The sequence below is a fragment of the Cornus florida genome, unplaced genomic scaffold (assembly GCF_030987335.1).
Source record: "Cornus florida cultivar Cherokee Brave unplaced genomic scaffold, ASM3098733v1 CherokeeBrave_3.0.0_Hap2_Chr11, whole genome shotgun sequence".
Lineage (NCBI taxonomy): Eukaryota > Viridiplantae > Streptophyta > Magnoliopsida > Cornales > Cornaceae > Cornus > Cornus florida.
In genome coordinates, this window is record NW_026775581.1 from 3,152,094 (window position 1) to 3,172,956 (window position 20,863).

The 20,863-nt window shown below is 42.9% G+C and overlaps 1 protein-coding gene across 3 annotated transcripts; it reads left to right on the top strand.

The window, feature by feature from the left end:
- The first annotated feature begins 43 nt into the window (after positions 1 to 43).
- On the top strand, positions 44 to 20,042 carry LOC132282636 (rab GTPase-activating protein 22-like). Of its 3 annotated transcripts, XM_059784379.1 has the most exons (6): positions 44 to 393; positions 539 to 702; positions 1,476 to 1,611; positions 1,752 to 1,801; positions 18,176 to 18,229; positions 18,458 to 20,042. In XM_059784379.1, exons 1-6 carry the CDS (start codon positions 115 to 117, stop codon positions 19,701 to 19,703), a joined length of 1,929 nt encoding a protein of 642 aa, XP_059640362.1. In that variant the 5' UTR covers positions 44 to 114; the 3' UTR covers positions 19,704 to 20,042. The 3 variants fall into 3 exon arrangements, with proteins under 3 accessions (XP_059640362.1, XP_059640360.1, XP_059640361.1); XM_059784377.1 differs by lacking the exon at positions 539 to 702 and having other exon boundaries at positions 45 to 407; XM_059784378.1 differs by having other exon boundaries at positions 268 to 702.
- The last annotated feature ends 821 nt before the right edge of the window (positions 20,043 to 20,863 follow it).

Sequence of the window (20,863 nt, forward strand, 5' to 3'; positions counted from 1 at the left end):
ATTACCCTATTTTGGTTGTTAGCAATTATTAATTATTATTATTTTAATACAACCTTTGAAGAGAGAGAGAGAGAGAGAGAGAGTAAAGCAGTTGAAGAGGGGTTTCAGTTGGTAATGGTGTTGAGGAGATTGAGAGTGACGACAAGTGAGGGCGTTACCGTAATTTTAACGGTGGTGGTGGTTTTCTCATTCATGTTCATCTTCTCCGGCGGTGATGGTCGGACTGGAGGAGGGATCATTTTCGTCGAGGGAAGCACTGGCAGCGGAAGGAACGGGGCTCTCTTCGGCGGTGCTGGTGGTGGCGGAGGCTTCTGGGCTACGGGCTCGCCTTCCAATGTTGGAATAGCTGTCGCCGTGACGGCCATGGCCGGTCTCGCCTTGGCCGCCACTCTCGTCTATTCGCATAGGTAAACAAACACAATCGATCAGTAATTTCCGCTCCAATTCCTCATCAACACCAAAATTCAAACAAAACCCTAGAAACAAATCGACCAATTTTTAGATATATACATAGATTATAAAGATGCTGACACAACAGAAACAACCCTTAATGAGGGCGCTCCGGCGGAGTCACACTTCGTCGTCACCGTCATCGTCCTCGTCAAATTCTTCCTCACCGTCGTCGTCATCTTCGTCGTGGATACTTTTGCGATCGGTTCTCTTAGTCGTTGCTTCCTCATCCTCACCAGTTTCCTCTGATCGGTGAGTTCCTTTCCATCTTCTCTTCGATCGTCTTTGGCTATTATTCTATTTGCCCTTCAGATCTCGATCTGTAACTGTTAACTGATGCTTCTGTCTATCAATTTGGTTCAAGTAGTTATCAGTTGGATTCGTCCCTGTCTTTCTCTCTATATAGAAGTTGTGAGTTCAAAAAGGATACATTGTGTAGTCAATAGGCTTGGAAGTTCTCAAATGGTAGCAAATTTAGAATCTATTCCAGTAGCATTAGTAATTGGGTGGTCCGAAATGATGTTTTTCCTAGAATTCTCAGCAGGCGGCTTGATATATACTTCCATGATAGAATTAGCACCTCAATCTGGTTTCTCACGAACATTTTGACTACCTTAGCTGAAATGATTGGAACTTCATAGTTTCACAAAGTTGTTTTTTTTTTTTTTTTTTCAATAACATAACATCCTATCCTTAAAAATTCAATTGATTCTGAATGCATGGTGCAGCGTTACATTCAGTCAAGAAGCTATTATAAGCAAAGTCTTCACTTTTTCATTCACAATCTTTACCCTAGACCTGTTTCTACTTCCGTCATTTATCATGGCAACCACTTTCAACTTTTGTGATGCATGCATATGGGGATACACTAAGTTTGCTAAAAAGGAGAATTTGCCATTGCTTTGAACAATATTCCTTTTTCTACAGTGCATAACAATTTCTTTTCCTTGCTTGTGCTTATGCATCTCAGGTCATTACTGGTATCTTTTTGTGGAAAATTAAATATTCTATGTATTTGCTTGCAGGGGTAGCCTTAAATCGCCTTGGTCTCGAAGGAGAAGGAAACATGCCCTTCTGCCCAAACAATGGAAAAGTTTTTTTGATTCTGATGGAAGACTCTCTGATGGTGGCGTCAAGTTTTTGAAGAAAGTTCGAAGTGGGGTATGTTATTAAATTTAATCAGCCAATGTATACATATATGCTTTTCTATGAACCTTGTTTCCTGTTGCCTACTTGCCTGTGTTTCCATGCATGTAATTGTTACCCTTTTTGGAGTTCTAACCCTTATAACTTTGTTGCAGGGTGTTGATCCAAGTATTAGGGCAGAGGTTTGGCCGTTCCTTCTTGGACTGTAAGTGTTGACAAGCCTTGACATCTAATTATATACATATATATTATGATATTATTGATTTAAATGAGATGTGTTTTGCTATTCTTTTATAATTCCATGTGTTTTTCTAGTCAGAAGTCGTAAAATAGCATGTTTTCCTAGATTGTTTCTAGATTGAGTGGTTAGTGGCAGGCTTGTGTGGGCTTCCAGTTTCTTGCTTCCATTTTGCTAATAACTTTTGATAATTTGGTAGTGTATATTTCTTTTTGATTTGATATCTTTTTCTTTTTTCCTTTTTGATTTTGTGCTTCTCTTCACTAAGTTGATATTGGGTTGTATTTATGATCAGAGTAATAGAGTATAACATGAATTTTCTTTTTAAAATTGAATATTATTTGAAATCTAAAAGGTGTGAAGTGTGGGTAAATAGGTTGGTTACAGTGTTAGCAATATTTTTTTTTTTATAAGTAAAAAGTATATTAGAAAAGCGTTCAAAAGGGGAACGCGTCCCTAATACAAAAACGAAAAAAGGATCTAAGAACCAATATCATCCAAGAGATTAAGAAAGTGTTAGCAATATCTATTCAAGTTTTTATGTAACGCTGTTTGCGGGCATTCTTTGCGCTTTTGACGTTCAACTGATAACTATTTCTGCAGAGGGGTTTACATTTTTTGTATTTCCCTTGAAGTTAATGGATACAAGCCATCCATGTATTATAATTACTAGTAAAAAACACACATGGTGCACGTGAGGGAAGGCCTTTATATGAATGTAAAGAAGAAAATTAAAAAGGACAAAAATAAAGTTATTTATTTAATTATTTGCTCAGTTCCCTTTTATGAATTCGGTTTATCAGTATCATACGTTATCATAATGAATCATATACTACATATGTATTGAAGTTTTGTGTTTTTGTACATCAAATATTGATAGTGAGTGAGGAGGCCCAGGATGACATGGGCCGGATATGACTTGCAAACACGACATCCGGTCCGTATAGCTGGGTCGGCCCATAAAAAGACACTGCCATATGGGCCGAACGCGAATAAGCCCATCAAAGGTGACCAGGACTTATGGAGGAACAGGCCCAGATCCAGCAATCCGTCAATATTTGTAAATATCTATAAATAGGAGAAGGAATGGAAAGATTTTTTTTGGGTTGAAATGTAAGAATTCTAGAGAGAGAAAGAGAGTATGAATTTCTTGCATCTTCAATTGGCGCCGTCTGTGGGAAGCGTTGAAGATTGATTGATCAACTGATCAATATCGTGTGGATTCAGACCAATTCGTGAAAACGAAACTCAATCTTTGGGAGTTGAATCCAGATCTGAGCGATTGTGACCTACTCTGGAAGAATCTTAGTTCCTGCTGCTTTGGCGGAAGTGGCTTCGGAACAAAGCAACAACGAGTTGCTCGATTGTGGCAGGATCTGACAGATTTAGAATTCGGACAATTCAGATCTCGTCAACCGTAAGCATAATTCGAAGAATTCGAAACCAGATCTGAAAAATTCGCACTCACGAAGCTCAGATCTACTCACGAATCTGAGATTAATGCCTTTACTCCGTTCAGGAATAATGATAGGTGAAAGCTCCAATCCGATGGAGGCTATCCAGCAAACGAAGCTTGAGGAGTTGATGAACTTGATCGAAGCTCTCAAAAAAGAGAATGCAGAATTGAAAGCTGGAATGCAACATCAGCAAATACCTGCGGTTTCGCATCCACTTCCGGTCGGTGAAGGAGGTGTTCAATCTAATACCGCGCATCAGGGCGAGCAGGACGAGAACAATCAGTCAGCTCATCACCGTGATGAAAGGATGATGGACAATTTGCCGCCAAATGTTCGTCGAGTTGAGGATCACGAAGGATCGACTCACGTTGATCCGCGACATGAGCAGATCAGACAGAATGAAGCCATGACCTTAGATCCACATCAGGAAAGGTTCAACCGAGAGGAGGTGACAGAGGTTGATTGCCGCCGAGTTGCGTCGCCTTGGCAAAGAGAGCTCATGGAGGAACGGTCGTTCGATCCGTCCTACCGGCCTTCCATGGCTACAATCACTCATCGCGGTTCGGAGAGCAGAACCGTAGCCCACAGAGCTACCACTGGCCGCCAAAGAGAGAATGAAGCGCTCCGATCCGCAGCTCGAACGGTTGATTCACCATTCACTGACGAGATCCTGAATGCCCCTCATCCAAGGAAGTTTGCTATGCCAGTGTTTATTCTGTTTGACGGAACAACCGATCCGATCGATCATGTGTACCATATCCAGTTGAAGATGGCCCTGAATACGGAAAACGATGCTTTAATGTGCAAATGTTTCCCTACAAGCCTAGCTGGACCGGCGCTCAACTGGTTCAAGAACTTGCCTAAGAGCTCCATTGGTAGCTTCCGAGATCTGTGCGATCGGTTCATAAGTCAGTACTATGGGAACAAGCGCCCGCCAAAGGACATCTCAAGCCTATTCACAATGAGACAGCACAAAGATGAACGTCTCCAGGCTTTTCTCACCAGGTTTAATCTCACTAAGAGTATCGTGATCGAATGCCACCCTTCTACAGCGGTTCAAGCCTTCAAGTTGGCCATGACACGTGGCACTCCGTTCCATACCAGTCTGGTAGTGAACACGCCGACGACTATGGATGAACTTAATGAAAGAGCCGACGGCTTTGTGCGCCTAGAAGAAGAGGAGGCAGCCAATGCTCGGACAGCATCGCTCGTGTCGACCGAGGAGAAGTCCAAGGCAAAGATCAGGCAGAAGCAAATTCAGCCGCAGCGTCAGACCTCCTGGAAGGCAGAAAAGAGGTCCAGGGAGGAAGAGCTGATTACTCCGCTGAAGGTCACTCTGGCGAGGCTATATCAGGAGAACAAAGATAAGTTTCATCCACCACTGCCAATTAGGCAACCCCTCGAACAGAGGGATCAGACTAAACATTGTGCTTTCCATTCCGATTTCGGTCATCAGACTAACGAGTGCAGGAATTTGAGAAGGCAAGTGGAGATGTTGATAGCTAGAGGGGAGTTCGCGAGTTATGTTCAAGGCTCGGCGATAGAGCAGAATCGACCAGCGGAACAAATAAAAAGGAGTCACAAACAAAGCTCCCACAATTCACAACCAGTTCGTATAATCAATGCTATCCACGGTCGACCCGAGTCTAGTGAAGAGTCAGATGAGCTACTCCGAGCGCGCCTACGGCAGGCGCAGATGAAGAAAAGGGTCAGCAGTGTGAATACTCTACACCAGCAGATCACGTCGATGCAGATAAAGTTCGACAGGACAGACCTGCAGCGTGTTCAAGTCCCCCATGAAGACCCGTTGGTAGTCAGTTTAACAGTGGCGGACTGCTTGGTGCGCAGAGTTCTGATCGATCCCGGGAGCAGCGCGAATGCCATGCCGAGGGACACATTTGATCGGCTCGATATTAAACCAGAGAGGCTCAAGCCCACTGGAAATCCCCTGTTAGGGTTCGATGGCAAGAGGGTGGAGCCCGTCGGGATGGTGGAAGTAGAAGTTCAAGCTGCAGAACGAGCTCTTATGGAAACTTTTGTGGTTGTAGAAATTCACCCCTCGTATAATCTCCTGATGGGAAGAGGATGGATTCACAGAGTCCAAGGTGTACCCTCAACTCTGCATCAGGTCATGAGGTGCCTCGGACTCGATGGAGATAAAGTGATAGACATTCGGGGGGATCAGGTTGCAGCCAAAGAGTGCTATTCCGTCACACTAAAGTCTGCTGGGAAAGGGAAGGCGTCCGTCCGATCGGCAAGCCCCAGATAGCAATTACAGGAACCTCCGCCCGAGCAGAACAAGGTGGAGGAGTCAGTTGACTTGACCGAAGAGCCCCTTCTGGATGTGCAGATCGATCAGTCCAGGCCAGAACGAACTACCAGAATAGGTATAAGACTGACCAGAGAAGAGCAGCAAGAGCTAGTGGACTTCTTGTCCCGCAATGCCGACGTATTTGCATGGAGTCACCTAGACATGCCTGGAATTAATCCCTCCGTATCCTGTCATTCCCTGAATGTCAATCCCAATTTCAAACCAGTGAAACAGAAGCAGCGAAGATTTGCTCCAGAACGCAATCAAATCATAGCGGAAGAAGTCGATAGGCTGCTTGATGCGGGATTTATCAGAGAAGTGCACTACCCTGATTGGTTGTCCAACGTCGTTGTCGTGCAGAAGAAGAATGGGAGATGGCGAGTATGCATTGATTTCACCAATTTGAACAAAGCCTGTCCGAAGGACAGCTTCCCGCTGCCTAAGATTGATCAAATGGTGGATGCCACCACCGGGTATGAGCGTTTAACCTTTCTGGACGCTTATTCAGGTTATAATCAGATCCCTATGGACCCCGCAGATGAAGAAAAAACTTCTTTTGTAACCGAGCGAGGAACATACTGCTACAAAGTTATGCCTTTCGGACTAAAGAATGCGGGAGCAACTTATCAAAGACTTGTTAGCAAAATTTTCAAGAATCAAATGGGAAAGATTGTGGAAGCCTATATTGATGATATGGTGGTAAAGAGTAGGAAGAAAGATGATCATCTGAAGCATCTGCAAGATGTATTTGATGTACTGAAGCGATATGGGATGAGGCTCAATCCAACCAAGTGCTCGTTCGGTGTGAGTTCCGGTCAGTTTTTGGGACACGTGGTCAACCGCAGAGGCATCGAAGTTAGCCCCGCTCAAGCAGAGGCTTTGATTAAGAATGCCGAGCCAAAGACGATCAGAGAGGTGCAAGCCCTCACAGGACGAATAGCTGCATTAAGTCGATTCATTTCAAAATTGTCAGATCACTGCAAGCCGTTCTTTGACACGATTCGGAGCCATGGAAGGCAGGTCTGGGGGGATGAGTAACGACAAGCATTGACTCATTTGAAGGAATATATGCAGAATCCACCAGTCCTGTCAGCCCCGGATCCAGAAGAAAAGTTATTTCTATATCTTGGAGTATCTGGTGTCGCGACAAGTGCCGTTCTGATTCGTTGCAAGGAAGGGGTGCAATACCCGGTATTTTATGTAAGTAAAACAATGACAGAGGCAGAACAAAGATACTCAAAGGCCGAACGGGTGATACTTGCACTTGTAAATGCAAAAAGAAAGTTGAGGCATTATTTCGAATCCCACCCTATAGCTGTTCTAACAACTTTTCCAATCAGAACGCTTATGCACAAGCCAGAGCTCTCGGGCAAAATGACAAAGTGGGCCATAGAGTTGAGTTCATTTGACATAACGTATGAGCCGAGAACAGCTGTCAAAGGGCAAGCGGTAGCCGATTTCCTGCTAGAATGTGATTCCGAGGATACGGAAGAAGACCTTAGATGCGGCTCTTGGAAACTTTTTGTGGATGGCTCCTCTAACCAGATGGGGGCTGGAATTGGGGTCAAACTGCAAACCCCAGAGGGTACTTCTTTAAGTCAAGCACTCAGACTTGAGTTCCGAGCCACCAATAATGAAGCGGAATACGAGGCGTTGCTAAATGGGTTAAAGTTGGCCAGAGAGCTACAGGTCAAAAGTTTGACTGTGTATAGTGACTCGCAGTTAATTGTTCGGCAGGTAAATGGTGAGTACGCGACCAAGGATGACACGATGGGGGCATATCGTTCTGCCGTTCTGCATAAAGCCAAGGACTTTGCAAAGATTGAATTCATACAGTTACCGAGGGAACAGAATGCAGATGCGGACCGGTTAGCATGTAGTGCTTCGAGTTCCGGTGAAACATTGGCGAGGGTGATTCCAGTAGGAATATTGACCCAGCCATCTATTTTCGAAGAACCCTTGGACTCTGATCCTTGGCAAGTCAACGTCATACCGTATGAACCGAGTTGGATTGACCCCATCATTACTTATATTCGAGATGGCGTTTTGCCTATGCAAAGGGATGAAGCTAGGAGACTAAAAAAGAATGCTGCAAAGTACGCCATCGTGCGTAACCAGCTGTACAGAAGGTCCTACTCTGGCCCATACTTGAAGTGTGTCACCCCCGCGGAGTCGCAGCAGGTATTGCGAGCTATTCATGAGGGTGTGTGTGGCAATCATTCTGGGGGAAGATCGTTAGCGCATAAAGCAATGACACAAGGGTATTTCTGGCCAAACATGTCAAGAGATGCGGAGGAGTTCTCTCGAAGGTGCGATAAATGCCAACGATATGGACCACTGATCCACCAACCACCTGAGGAATTGCACGTAATGGCCTCGCCATGGCCTTTCGCGCAATGGGGGATGGATGTGGTCGGTCCTCTGCCAACTGCAAGAGCTCAGAACAAGTATGTGTTACTGGCCACGGATTACTTCACTAAGTGGGTGGAAGCAGAACCATATCCTAGCGTGACTCAGACTCATGTGAGACGATTTATTTGGAACAATATTATCTGCCGTTTCGGCGTTCCAAGATCAATAGTCATGGACAATAGCACAAACCTCGACAGCAGGCAAGTAAGAGAGCTGCTGGAGGAGTATGGAATCAACCAGAAGTTGGCTGCAGTAAGTCATCCTCAGGCCAACGGACAAGCAGAAATCACAAACAGAACCATTTTCGCCTGCATTAAGAAGAAGCTGGAAGACCATAAAGGGAAGTGGTTGGATGAGCTCCCGAACGTTCTATGGGCTTACAGAACCACCCCAAGGCGGCCGACTGGGGAGAGCCCGTTTGCAATGGCATATGGTACCGAGGCAGTTATACCGGTTGAGCACTTGGTCCCCACTATCAGAAGCTTAGCATGGAGTCGAGATCAGAACGACAAGATGTTAAGATTGAACCTCGATATGATAGACGAAAGGAGGGACGCTGCAGCCATAAGGTTAGCATCGTATCAGCAAGTATTGGCGAATAGTCACAACAAAAGAGTGTAACACAGGGATTTTGCCCCTGGCGATCTGGTTCTGAAAAGAAAGGTGGGGATAGTCAAAAAAATGATGCCACCCTAGGAAGGCCCATACAGAATCGCAGAAGTCATAGGCAAGGGAGCATATACATTGGAAACCATGGCGGGAAGGTTGGTCAGCAAGCCCTGGAACGCCACGTCTCTGAAGAGGTACTACCAATAAAAGCTAAGTTTCGGCTTTAATTGGATGTTGTTTGTTGTCAATCAAGTACGTATGAATTTCTTGCAAATTACTGAAGTTTACAAAAATAACTTTCTTCTTCAATGGGTTGCTAAATATATATATATATATATATATATATATATATATATATATATATAATAAAAGCCAAGTGGCAAGTGGCATTCTAGCCGAGCGCCAGGCACTTAAGCGAGATAAGTGGCAGCTGGCACCACAAGTCGAACGCCAGACACTTGCTAAAAATTTAAAGCCAAGTGGCAAGTGGCATTCTAGTCGAGCGCCAGGCACTTAAGTAAGATAAGTGGCAGCTGGCACCACAAGCCAAACGCCAGACACTTGCTAAAAATTTAAAGCCAAGTGGCAAGTGGCATTCTAGCCGAGCGCCAGGCACTTAAGCGAGATAAGTGGCAGCTGGCACCACAAGCCGAACGCCAGACACTTGCTAAAAATTTAAAGCCAAGTGGCAAGTGGCATTCTAGCCGAGCGCCAGGCACTTAAGCAAGATAAGTGGCAGCTGGCACCACAAGCCAAACGCCAGACACTTGCTAAAAATTTAAAGCCAAGTGGCAAGTGGCATTCTAGCCGAGCGCCAGGCACTTAAGCAAGATAAGTGGCAGCTGGCACCACAAGCCGAATGCCAGACACTTGCTAAAAATTTAAAGACAAGTGGCAAGTGGCATTCTAGCCGAGCGCCAGGCACTTAAGCAAGATAAGTGGCAGCTGGCACCATAAGCCGAACGCCAGACACTTGATATAAAATGAAAAGCCAAGTGGCAAGTGGCATTCTAGCCGAGCGCCAGGCACTTGAGCAAGAAGAGTGACAGCTGGCACCGCAAGCCGAACGCCAAGCACTTGCCATAAACAAGCACACGACAGAGTTAATATAAAAGAAAAGAGAGAAAAGGTATATATGTATTGAAAATAGGTTGAACAGAGTACAACACAAAGGGAAAAGGGAAAAAGAGTTCTGTCATTTCATTCATAATAAGCATTGAGTTTACAAAAAATGAGATATTCAAGTCACATTGTTACAAAAAAGTATGGAATCGAAGAGTCCGGAGGAGTCCTAGCTAGCTGCCTCAGTACCGACAGCATCCTGGTTGTGCTGACCCGCCTCCTCGGTCCCATCAGCCGTCTCACCCTCACGAGGTGGGGAATCAAGATGAATGACAGAATCATTCTGCTGGGGTTCAACGTCAACAGTGGCTATGGGAAGTACCACAGTTGACGATTGAGGAGCGGTTAGAGGCAGAGCGGTAGGAGGAGCTGTAATGACCCTTGAGGAAGCAATGTCCTGGCACTCATCAAATATGCGCTCCGCTTTGGTGGGTTATGGGTCAACATAGACCCCCAGAGGGTCGATACCTAGATCCTTGTCGACCTCATCTGGAGTGGAGCTGGTCTGTCCCTCATCCGGAACTCGGTCGGAGAAACCTTCTCGGAATCCTTGAGCATATCTAAGAGCGCCTACCCTTGAGAACCGAGCATGAAGAGCCAGCATCCCACCGTTCACTCTGCTGATTGTATCAATCAGAGCGGTACGCTCGTCCAGAGCTCTCTTCTCAAAAGCCATCCGAGCAGACTGTTCATCAGCCAGAAGGCGCTGGAGCTCTGCCTTTTCGTCTCTAATTGAGTCACGCTCAGTCTGCCAGACGCTCTTTTCCAGCTGGAGGGCATCATTCTCATCCTGAAGAGAGTCGTTCTCCTTCTTCAGGACATCTCTTTCTTGTTCAGTTTTTTCAAGCCGAGCTAGTACCTCGGTATTCTTGCTGGCGAGAAGGTCGTTTTCTTTATTGGCCACCTCCAGGCTATCAGAAAACTTACGAGCCCTGGCGTTCCCCATCTCTACCTGCTTCTGCATAGCCATCATTCCGAACAAAGTCTGCATAGATGTACATTAATAACGGTTAAGCCAATAGTCGGGTCGGGCGAAGGCAAGACCAAATAATATGAGAGAATTCATAAGTTGGAAAATAAAAGTCACCTCCATGGCAGATTGGGGAAAGCGGCTGAACACATCCTTCTGGGATAGGCCCTTCGCCGCCTCAACGTCTTTCGGAGTCCACATGCTCCTATAGTACGCCATGGCGGTCTGGCCATCCTTCAGCATGGTCTCGTTCGGTTTCATGAACGTCCCATCCGTTCGGGTGTACCGAGGGGCCCACGGTGGTAAAGTGGGCAGAGAAGGGGAGCCTGAAGCAGAAGCAGAGGCACCAGCTGCAATAGGCCCGGAGGGGACAGGAGCCCTGACCGGGCGATGCAAGAGAGCACCCGGCCCGGAGACCCGGGTCCTTCTTATGAGAGGTTCCTCCTCAGGATCGACTCCACTGTCAGGATGAGGCCTTTTGCCTCGTTCTTTGTCCTGAGCGCCCCCCGCGGCAGCAGGGGCTGTGGTAATTTGGGGAGACGCGCTCGGGTTGGCAGCAGGGGTGCTGACAACAGAGTCAGTAGCCACCGTGCTCGGGATAGTGTCAGAGATGGTGGCTGAGGAAGAGGCTAATGCAGGAGAGGAGGTTGCCCCAGCAGCAGGAGTGGCTGGGGGAGTATTTTTCTTCCTGCCAAAAGAAGGAATCTGAAGCCTGCTCATGTTGCAGCCGAGTGATGAGAGCGCTAGGAGGTTGTCTGAAGTGAGGAGGTCTGAGCAGGAAGGAATATCGCTCAGAACGTATTTCTTCAAGTAATTACTCCTATCCCTGCAAACACTGTAGCTCAAGTCATCACAAGGTATTCCTAAGGAGCGGCATAAGAAAGTACAAAAGCGAGGAACACATGTTTCGCAGGGGCAATCATGTTTGTGAGATTTGAATTTCTTATATGAGGAAACAGAACAGACGCCAAAGGCGCTCGGGATTGGGTAACCCTCTGCAGCCGGCGAAGACCAAGCCCCACTAATGCCCACGATGTTATCCCTCCAACCCTTTTCAGATTTTATTGTGTCCGTACATATGGACATCTTCTCGAACGGGTAGAGGTGGTAGAAGGGCTCATTAGTTCGGATCTTATTGACCTTATAACACAGAAGAAGATCTATGAGGTCAAGGTCCAGACTTCTGTCACGAATCAACAGAAGCATAACAGATATGATTCTAAAGAAATTGGGGTTTACCTGCAGGGGGGATATCCCCAATCTATTGAAGACATAACTAAAGAAGGGGTGCAGAGGGAACCTAACGACATTCAGTTGAAGGTTCGTAAATAAAACTTCGCCGGGCAGGAGGCCGGCACCGGTCATAATATTAACATCCTTAGGGCAAACCCTAACTTCGATGTCGTCAGGGAGTCTAAGTCTCATACGAAGAACATCTAGATCTACAACCATGGTGGAAGTGTTTGAAGGATCTAAAAGGGGTAAAAAGAAGCCTGCCGAAAGTAAAAAGGAACAAAACTAACCTCTGAGGTAGAGAGCAATAAAGAGCACTGCAAGATCGCTGGAAGAATGACTCTTGAAGGATTTCACCAGAAAAAAGCTTAGCACTGTTCTAAAAAGAGAGAGATTTGACTGATGATGGAGCCGGTAAAAAGGCGTGAAGTGGTATTCTAGAGCCTTATAAAGGCGAGGGGGACCCGAGGGCCGAAGCGTCACGAAGGCGAGAAATTCATCGAGCCCCGGAACATTGATTCTGGATCTGACCGTCCGTTCCCCCACGTGGTTTTCTCGAGCCGTCAACGTCATGATGAGACGCCATCAATAATTACCCCCTTATTAAATAAGGGACAATTATGGGGGCAGTTGAGGAGGCCCAGGATGACATGGGCCGGATATGACTTGCAAACACGACATCCGGTCCGTATAGCTGGGTCGGCCCATAAAAAGACACTGCCATATGGGCCGAACGCGAATAAGCCCATCAAAGGTGACCAGGACTTATGGAGGAACAGGCCCAGATCCAGCAATCCGTCAATATTTGTAAATATCTATAAATAGGAGAAGGAATGGAAAGATTTTTTTTTGGGTTGAAATGTAAGAATTCTAGAGAGAGAAAGAGAGTATGAATTTCTTGCATCTTCAGTGAGTCATTTAGTTTGTAACAATTCAATATTTCATTACCCTTTTAAGAGAACTTAAAGCACAACTCAAAATGAGACTCTCTTAAAAAATTGCAGATTTAAATCAGTCTTAACCCTACACTTGGGTTGTAGAATATTCAAACACTTTTATTTTATATTTCTTTGAATTCTTTCAATTGAAAAGATTATCTCAGCCACAAATATTTGTGTTAATCATTGAGAAGCTATTTAACACCGTTTTTTTTTGCCCTCATTTACGATGCGGATCCTCTCCAGAGATATCTCTCTCCAGCTTTCCCTGAAACTCAATCTGATGGCTAAAATAAAGACACATCACTGCCAGTTCACTTATCTTTTGGAACCAAACGGACTCCTAACGTTAACGGGAAGACCTTTTCTATACATATCCCTCTCTCTTAGTCAACGATATGCTTCGATCTCACCATCGATCTCTGTATCTGCTTTGCTCTCTCGCCATCAATCGGAAGAATTCGCTAATGTCTTAGCGATAATGGAAAGGCCTAGGTGTTCGAAAATCCGAACAGAGTACTCCGAATCTTGTAGAGTGAGAGACATTGGAATGAAATCTCTCTAGAGTTTGTGAATATTCCGATCTGGGATGTGTACGAGTCCGTTGCCAATTGGTAGCCCACCAGCTTCACCGACGTCCAAATCAACTCTTTCATAAAATCCCTCGCTCCTTGGTCTACCTTTCACTCTGCCCAACATGATGTTCTTCTTGTACCTTTCGATACTCACTCGGTGTACTTTCCTCAGTCGGAGCCTTTCAACAATATCTTCATGGTTTAGCCTATTCAAACCAAAGACACAACTGATTTTATTAGCAACTGAAATCTTTATGTTCCTTGGCTTAATATAAGCTTAATCTCATCTACAAAATCCCACAAGAAAACATCAACTTAGGTACCTCAGTGAGTGTTGATAGAGGACAAGAGATGTTCTTGAAATACAAAAACCTTATCTGACACTCCTAAATCTTTAATCTGATCTCAAAACCCAAATCAAACTGAAATCTTTGTGGCTTCAAGACGTCAATGGAGGTTGAGATTGAATCGGGAAGACTGTGAGCGTGAAGTATAGAGAATGACCTTGGGTATTGTTGGCTAACAAGAGAGGAAACTAAGGTTCTTACAGAACATGATAGAATTTTGATTGAGGGGAGATGGAAAATACGAGGGAAATTTAGGATAAATGATCGGCGCAAAATGCCAGGGATTATGATTATTATTATTATTTTGGAAGTTGAAATTTTGGTATGAAAGTAGTAGTGAAAAGGTCTTCTGTTAGCATTAGTAGTAGTCCTTTTAGTCTAAAATGATGTATGTAGGTAAGTGAACTGCCATTGACGTGTCTTTATTTTAGCCATCAGATTGAGTTAAAGGGAAAGCTGGAGAGAAATCTCTATGGAGAGCATTCGTACCCCTCATTTATCCTCTCTTTCAATCTCCCCCCCCCCCCCCCCCCCCCCCCCCCCCCAAAAAAAAATCATTAGTTTAGTTAGGAAACTATTTAAAGGATATGATTCTATATTATATGTTATAAAGAATATCATCTTATTTTATCAACAATGGATTTGGAGATTGTTTATTAGTTTAGTTAGGAAACTATTAGTAATGGTCATATGATTTAAAAAGGATGTGGCCAACCGTTATACAGAAAACTCCGAGGAACCAACTAGTGTAGCCAATACCTTTTGGATAAACGAAAATATTAATAGTAGTATAAATATATGTGTGTGTATATATCTTTTGGATTAAATAAAAACAATTATCATATAAAAAATAAAAAAGTGTATAGAAATTCTCAGTGTTGTTAAAGGTGCCCTTAGGCTCCAAGCGCAACACTTGCGCCTATTGTGTGACCATTTGCCCCTTTAATATGGAATATGAATATGTTTTAATAGTAATTTAAATTTGGGTAAAGTGCAAAAAAACCCCTTGAACTTTACTCTCTCTCCCAAGAAACCAACTTCAATTTTTACAGAAACCCCCCTAAACTATCCCAATTTTTGCAAAAAAACCAGATGACACTGTTCCGTTAGGTTTTGCTTAAAAATTGGCACGTGACCTTGCTGTAATTTCCCTTATTGCCGTTGTAGTATGAAATTAATAAAACCCTAAATCTAAGGAGAAGTTGAAGCAAACAGATGATGAATATATATGTTTATATATAGACATAAAAAAAGTAAAAAATAAAAATAAAGAAGTAAAAAATCCTCAATTTTTTTGCTCACCAACAAAGCATCTTGCTGGAAGACATGAATATATACAAAACACAATATAACTTCTTTCAATCCTTCTTTTTCTATTTCTTAGAAGATTGAGAATGGTTGAATCATTAATCACGAAGAAAAAAAATTGAATTTTAGGGGAAAAAAATTTGTAACTGAACACAATCAAATCATGGACTTTGGCTGATGGAGTGTTCCAAACCAACAAATCTGCAAACTCATCACCCACGTACAAAGAAAAATATTCCCCATGCCACACCAATCCATCATCACCTTCAATTCTCCCAAAAAAGAGCTTTTTTGCCCAAATATTCAAACCCAACACCAGTGGACAACTCAATCATGGCGGCTTTGGATTCCAAAGATTCATACAGCAACAGTAGCCATGGCTGGAGAGAACAACAACGACAAGAACAAAATTCAGAGCTTCACTCCGTCTCCATCTATGATTTAATTGAGGTTGATTTCGCGATTAATTTTGTTTTATTTACCAAATCAGGTCCCAATCAAAATATCAGGAGTTGTCTATGGTTGTCGCCGGTGATGGTCGTGGGTTGGTCGGCGAAGTCGGAGGTTGCAATTGATCGGTGATATCGCTACTGCCAGACAACGAGTGTAAGGGAGAATAGCGCTCTATATAGGTGGTGTTTGGTTAGCTTCTTTACAGGTGGTATTTGGTTAGCTTCTTTACAGGTGGTATTTGGTTTAGTATAAAGTGGTGTTTGGCAAGTAAAGTTGGTTGGTTATTGTGATAAGTTGATGTTGTGTCACAGTGCTATTGGCTGTTCTGATTGCAATTGACACATTAGCAACAACAATTATTAAAATAGTGAAACGACGTCGTTTTACTCAAGGGCACTTTGGTAATCTAACATTTCCGGTGACGGCGACTACGACTATTGGCTTTGTACTTAAATTGCACACATTAAATAGTTCAGGGGGGGTTTTGTGTTTTTGGCCAATAGTTCCCCCCAAATTTTCAATTGTCCACCTCACTTCACTCAGGCATGCGAGTAGCCTTGCGCGTAGAGGCTTCAAAGGACCTCTAGCTCCGTGGGACTTTGATAACACTGAAAATTCTATGTACATTTAATAGTAGTATAGATAGATAGATATACATAAGAGGCAGTGGCACACTACATGCAACGGTTGTGAAATTAAACCTTGATTCAACAAGGGGAAGTTTCAAAATGCTTTTGAAATAATTTATCTAGGAATTTAAATTGATCTTAAAACATTAAGGATTGCTTCTTGAGTTAAGGGAAATATTACTGTTATATAAATCGGGTGCTTTACATAAGTGGTGCTTCATCAAAATCTTTGGATAGGTAATTTGATACATAAGGTAGTTTTCCTGTTGGTATGCGATGGGATTAATTTGAACCTTATTACCTTTCGTCTTGGCAACTGAAGAAGCAATTAACTTACTTCCCTTTAGTAGTAACATTATATACTTTTCAAAATTTATTTTAGAAAAACATTATATCGTTGGCTTTGATTCCTTTTTCAAATTCCATATTTTGGTTTTGGGTAGCATCTTCTGTTCCATCATTGCAGCTTGTCTGGAGCAGCATTACTTTTACTCTATGAAATAAGTTTCTTTCATATTTATTCTCTGCCATTCTGTTTATATATATATATATATATTTGCCATCATCAACTCTTTGGATCTGCATTGATAAATTTTTCATTATTATTGGGTGTAATGGTAAAGTCAAACTTACCAAGCAATAATCATGATGTGATGTTGTGGCTTGAATTTGGTGTCGAGTCGTGTTGCGACCCGTTTGAAAATTTTGACCCATTTTTTTGCTTGTGGGTCGTGGATCCTAATTAGTACTCTCTTGTAGCCCGATATATAAAGGCACTTATGCTATGTTCGGTAGGAAGGAAGGAAGGAAGGAAGAGGTATTGAGAGAATATAGGAAGGAAGGAAGGAATGAACTTTCATTGTTAGGTAGAGATGATACAAGGGAAAAAAAGGAGAATAGGAAGGATGCTACAAATTTTCATCCGCCCAAAAATGGGCGGAAGAAAGGAGGGAAGACAATTGGACTATTATAGAAGTTTTAAATTAAATAATATCCTAAAATTATACAAGTTTTAAATTACAGTACTATCCTCTATAAATTACAATATTATAAATAATATTGGATATAATGGTAAAAATAATTAAAACTTTCTCTTTCCTTCTCTCTTAATGAACATAGTAAATTATGAGCTTATTCTCTTCTCTTCTATCCAACCGAATAAAAAGAAGGAAATACACTATCTCTTTCCTAGGGATGTCTTATCCATCCCTTCTTCTCTTCCTTCCATCCAATTTTTTTTTTTCATACCGAATAGAGCATTAGGGTTTGGAGTGTGATAATCAAGAGAGACTGAAAATCATAGGGGGAGTGAGGGGCTGAAACTTGTAATATCCGATGTTACACTTAGTGAAGACTTTCACCGGATCTCCACGTATAAATCTTTGTGTGTGGTGTGTTTATTTTTTTGTCATGTTTCGTAATTGTTGCTTGGGTTCTCTGCGTTTGTCGTAACACATGAGAATGCACTTGGTGTCTAAATTAGGCACTCTTTTTGCAAATAATGTAAAAAGTTAGGCCTACATCTACTACACCGTCTCCAGCACTACACATTGGTGGGACCACCACTGGCATGGCAGAAAGCTTGCATCTTGCAGGTCTAATTATTTTTCTATTAGTAGTTTTTAGAATTGTCTCAGTTTGTCTTGGGGTTGGTGGAATTCCTTGTTTTCTATAAAACTGGATGAGTTCTGTTCTTTATGATAGAAGCTTAAAAATGATCATGCTCACACCAACTTATTTATCCATATGTTAGGCCTTGTTGCCATGACCTTGCTGCAGTTACCAAAGGAAGATACATACATAGTCTACTTGTTCTTCTTCTTTTCTATTTTCTATGGAAAATTGTTCTTCTGCCATTTTACGTCTTCTGTGCCTTGTATTTGCCATTAGCAACTTCTTATACAGTGTGCTGCTTGGGCATAATGCTTGATGACTTTCCCGTGTCTTGACTTTTGACCTAGTGTTTTCCTTCCACAGCTATGACATTAACAGTACAAAGGAAGAGAGAGATTCTATTAGAACTCAGAAGAGGTATTTCACCTAGTTCATATCGTCTATTCTTATTCTGATAATTTAGTGATTGGTACTTTATTCTGTACTTATAGAAGGTGGGATGCTTTGTTGTATCACAAACTACCCCAGGACATTTCCCGAACATGAAAAACATCTCTCTCTGTATAATAATAATATATTATCTCAATTTCCTATTTTTCCCCTAGTCCAAATTTTGAAGTCTTTACTTTTATTTATCTCTCACAGGAAAGAATATGAGAACCTGAGGAGACGGTGCAGGCAAATTCTAAAAAGGAGTGAGAAGAGTTTCAAGTTGAAGGAAACTTCTGTAAACAACTGCAAGGAGGGCAGCGGTGATTTTAGTCAAGTTCTAGATTCTCCTGGCTTAGAAGATGTTAGTGCCAGGGGTTCCCTTTCTGCTGAGGGAGGTGACGATTCTGATCACCCTTTATGCAATCCAGCTTCTCAGAGCACTGAAACATTATTGGAAGGAGATAGGGATGAGAGTGGAATCACTTGTGAAAATACCTCTGATGGTGACTGTGTGTCATCTGACTCTGACTCCTCTGACGAAGCTGATAATATAAAACCTTTACTTGACCCAGAAGTAACTGAAGAAAATTACGTTGATGAGCATGTTGACGAGAAATCCACTCCTTCCAAATCAGAAAGCAGCTGCAAATCCTGCACGGCCGAAGATTTTGTGACGTGGCAGCGGATCATCCGCCTTGATGCTGTGAGGGCAAATGGTGAATGGATTGTTTACTCACCATCTCAAGCTGCAGTATCCGAGATGAAGGCACATCGCTTGGCTGAGAGTGTTGGGTTGAAGGATTATGATCACCTAGAACCATGCAGAATCTTTCATGCAGCTCGCCTGGTTGCCATCCTTGAAGCCTATGCATTATATGATTCTGAGATTGGTTACTGCCAAGGGATGAGTGATCTACTGTCTCCAATTATCTCTGTGATTGAGGAGGACCATGAGGCCTTCTGGTGCTTCATGGGTTTCATGAGGAAAGCCCGGCATAACTTTCGGCTTGACGAGGTTGGAATCCGGCGGCAACTGAACACGGTGTCTAAAATCATTAAGGGGAAGGATTCTCATCTGTACAAGCACCTGGAGAAGCTCCAAGCAGAGGATTGCTTTTTTGTGTACAGGATGGTGGTAGTTCTGTTCAGGAGAGAGTTAAACTTTGAGCAGACTCTTTGCCTATGGGAAGTGATGTGGGCAGATCAGGCAGCAATTAGGGCGGGCGTTGCCAAGTCTGCTTGGGGGAGAATAAGACTTAGAGCCCCTCCTACCGAAGACCTACTGCTTTATGCAATAGCTGCGTGCGTGCTGCAAAGGAGGAAGCTGATCATAGAGAAGTACAGCAGCATGGATGAGATAATGAGGGAGTGTAATAGCATGTCCGGACAGCTGGATGTTTGGAAGCTTCTAGATGATGCCCATGACTTGGTGGTGACTCTCCATGACAAGATCGAATGAAAGGCTTCTATCTATCTTTCACTGAAGGGATCTTCAATTCAGTTTACACTGCTTGGAACAAGCATTGATATTGATAGGCAAATTACTGTCTGTATTAGGCAAGTAAAATTATGGATTCATGATGTTGTTGCCCGCACTCACTGGTTTATTTGAGTGATAGTGGCAACCTGCCCTTCAAGAACCAGTGATGATCTAATTTTGCATTGCTTTCCCTGCTGACTTGGTGTCCCTTGCTGTTGCTTGTCCAACTAATGCCACTGGTTTGTTTTCTTTCCAAAGAATGGCAGCAGGTGGAAAACATATTCCCTTTCAAAGGTTAATTTCAGGTTACATAAGATATAGGCTGTGCGTGTCTGAAGGAGTGGAATTATTTTGCATGATAGTTAAAGATGATGTTCCAAGAAGATGAAGAATAATAATAAATAAACAATTACTCCGTAGTACCACCTTCTTTTGACACGTGTCTGGGTATGCATAATTATTTTTATTTGTCTTGGTATGCATAAATGATCCCTCGTCTTTGGCCGTGGTTGCCAATTCAAATATATATATATATGGTCGGTGGTCTGTACCAATTTTAAACAATATGAAAAATCATACATGTGATTAATTGGGTTCCACCACGTGTTGGGTAGGCTTACACTCGATACGAGTTGGTTCTTCGAAGCCACAACGGGATGGGGGAAGCTATAAAGGTGGCTACAGTGTTCGTCTTCTTCAAACGCCCAAGACTCACCAAACGAATCACAACCTCCTCCTCCTCCTCTCCTCTTTGCAGCATATGGTCAGATCAAGAACCTAAAGACAACGGAATTCAAACAAATCATGAAGTAGTCCACACCACTCGAACACTTATTCAGAAAACATATCATAAGTAAAAAAAGAAGAGAAAAACATATCAAGGAAAGTATTGAGAAAATTTCACTCCACACTTTGCTCTCAATTCCTTTTATAAATCTAATTCGTGCAAAGAATTATATCGGTCTTTTGGAAGTAGAGTGGATTTTATATGTTAGGATAAAGTACAGTCACACCTCCCTCTGAGGTTTGGCAAAAAGACACTCAGATGAAACTTACTGTTTTTTTTAGACAAAGACACCCCTGAAGGTTTAAAAATGGACAGAGACTCCCCTTTACATGATAAATTAACCAAATTACCT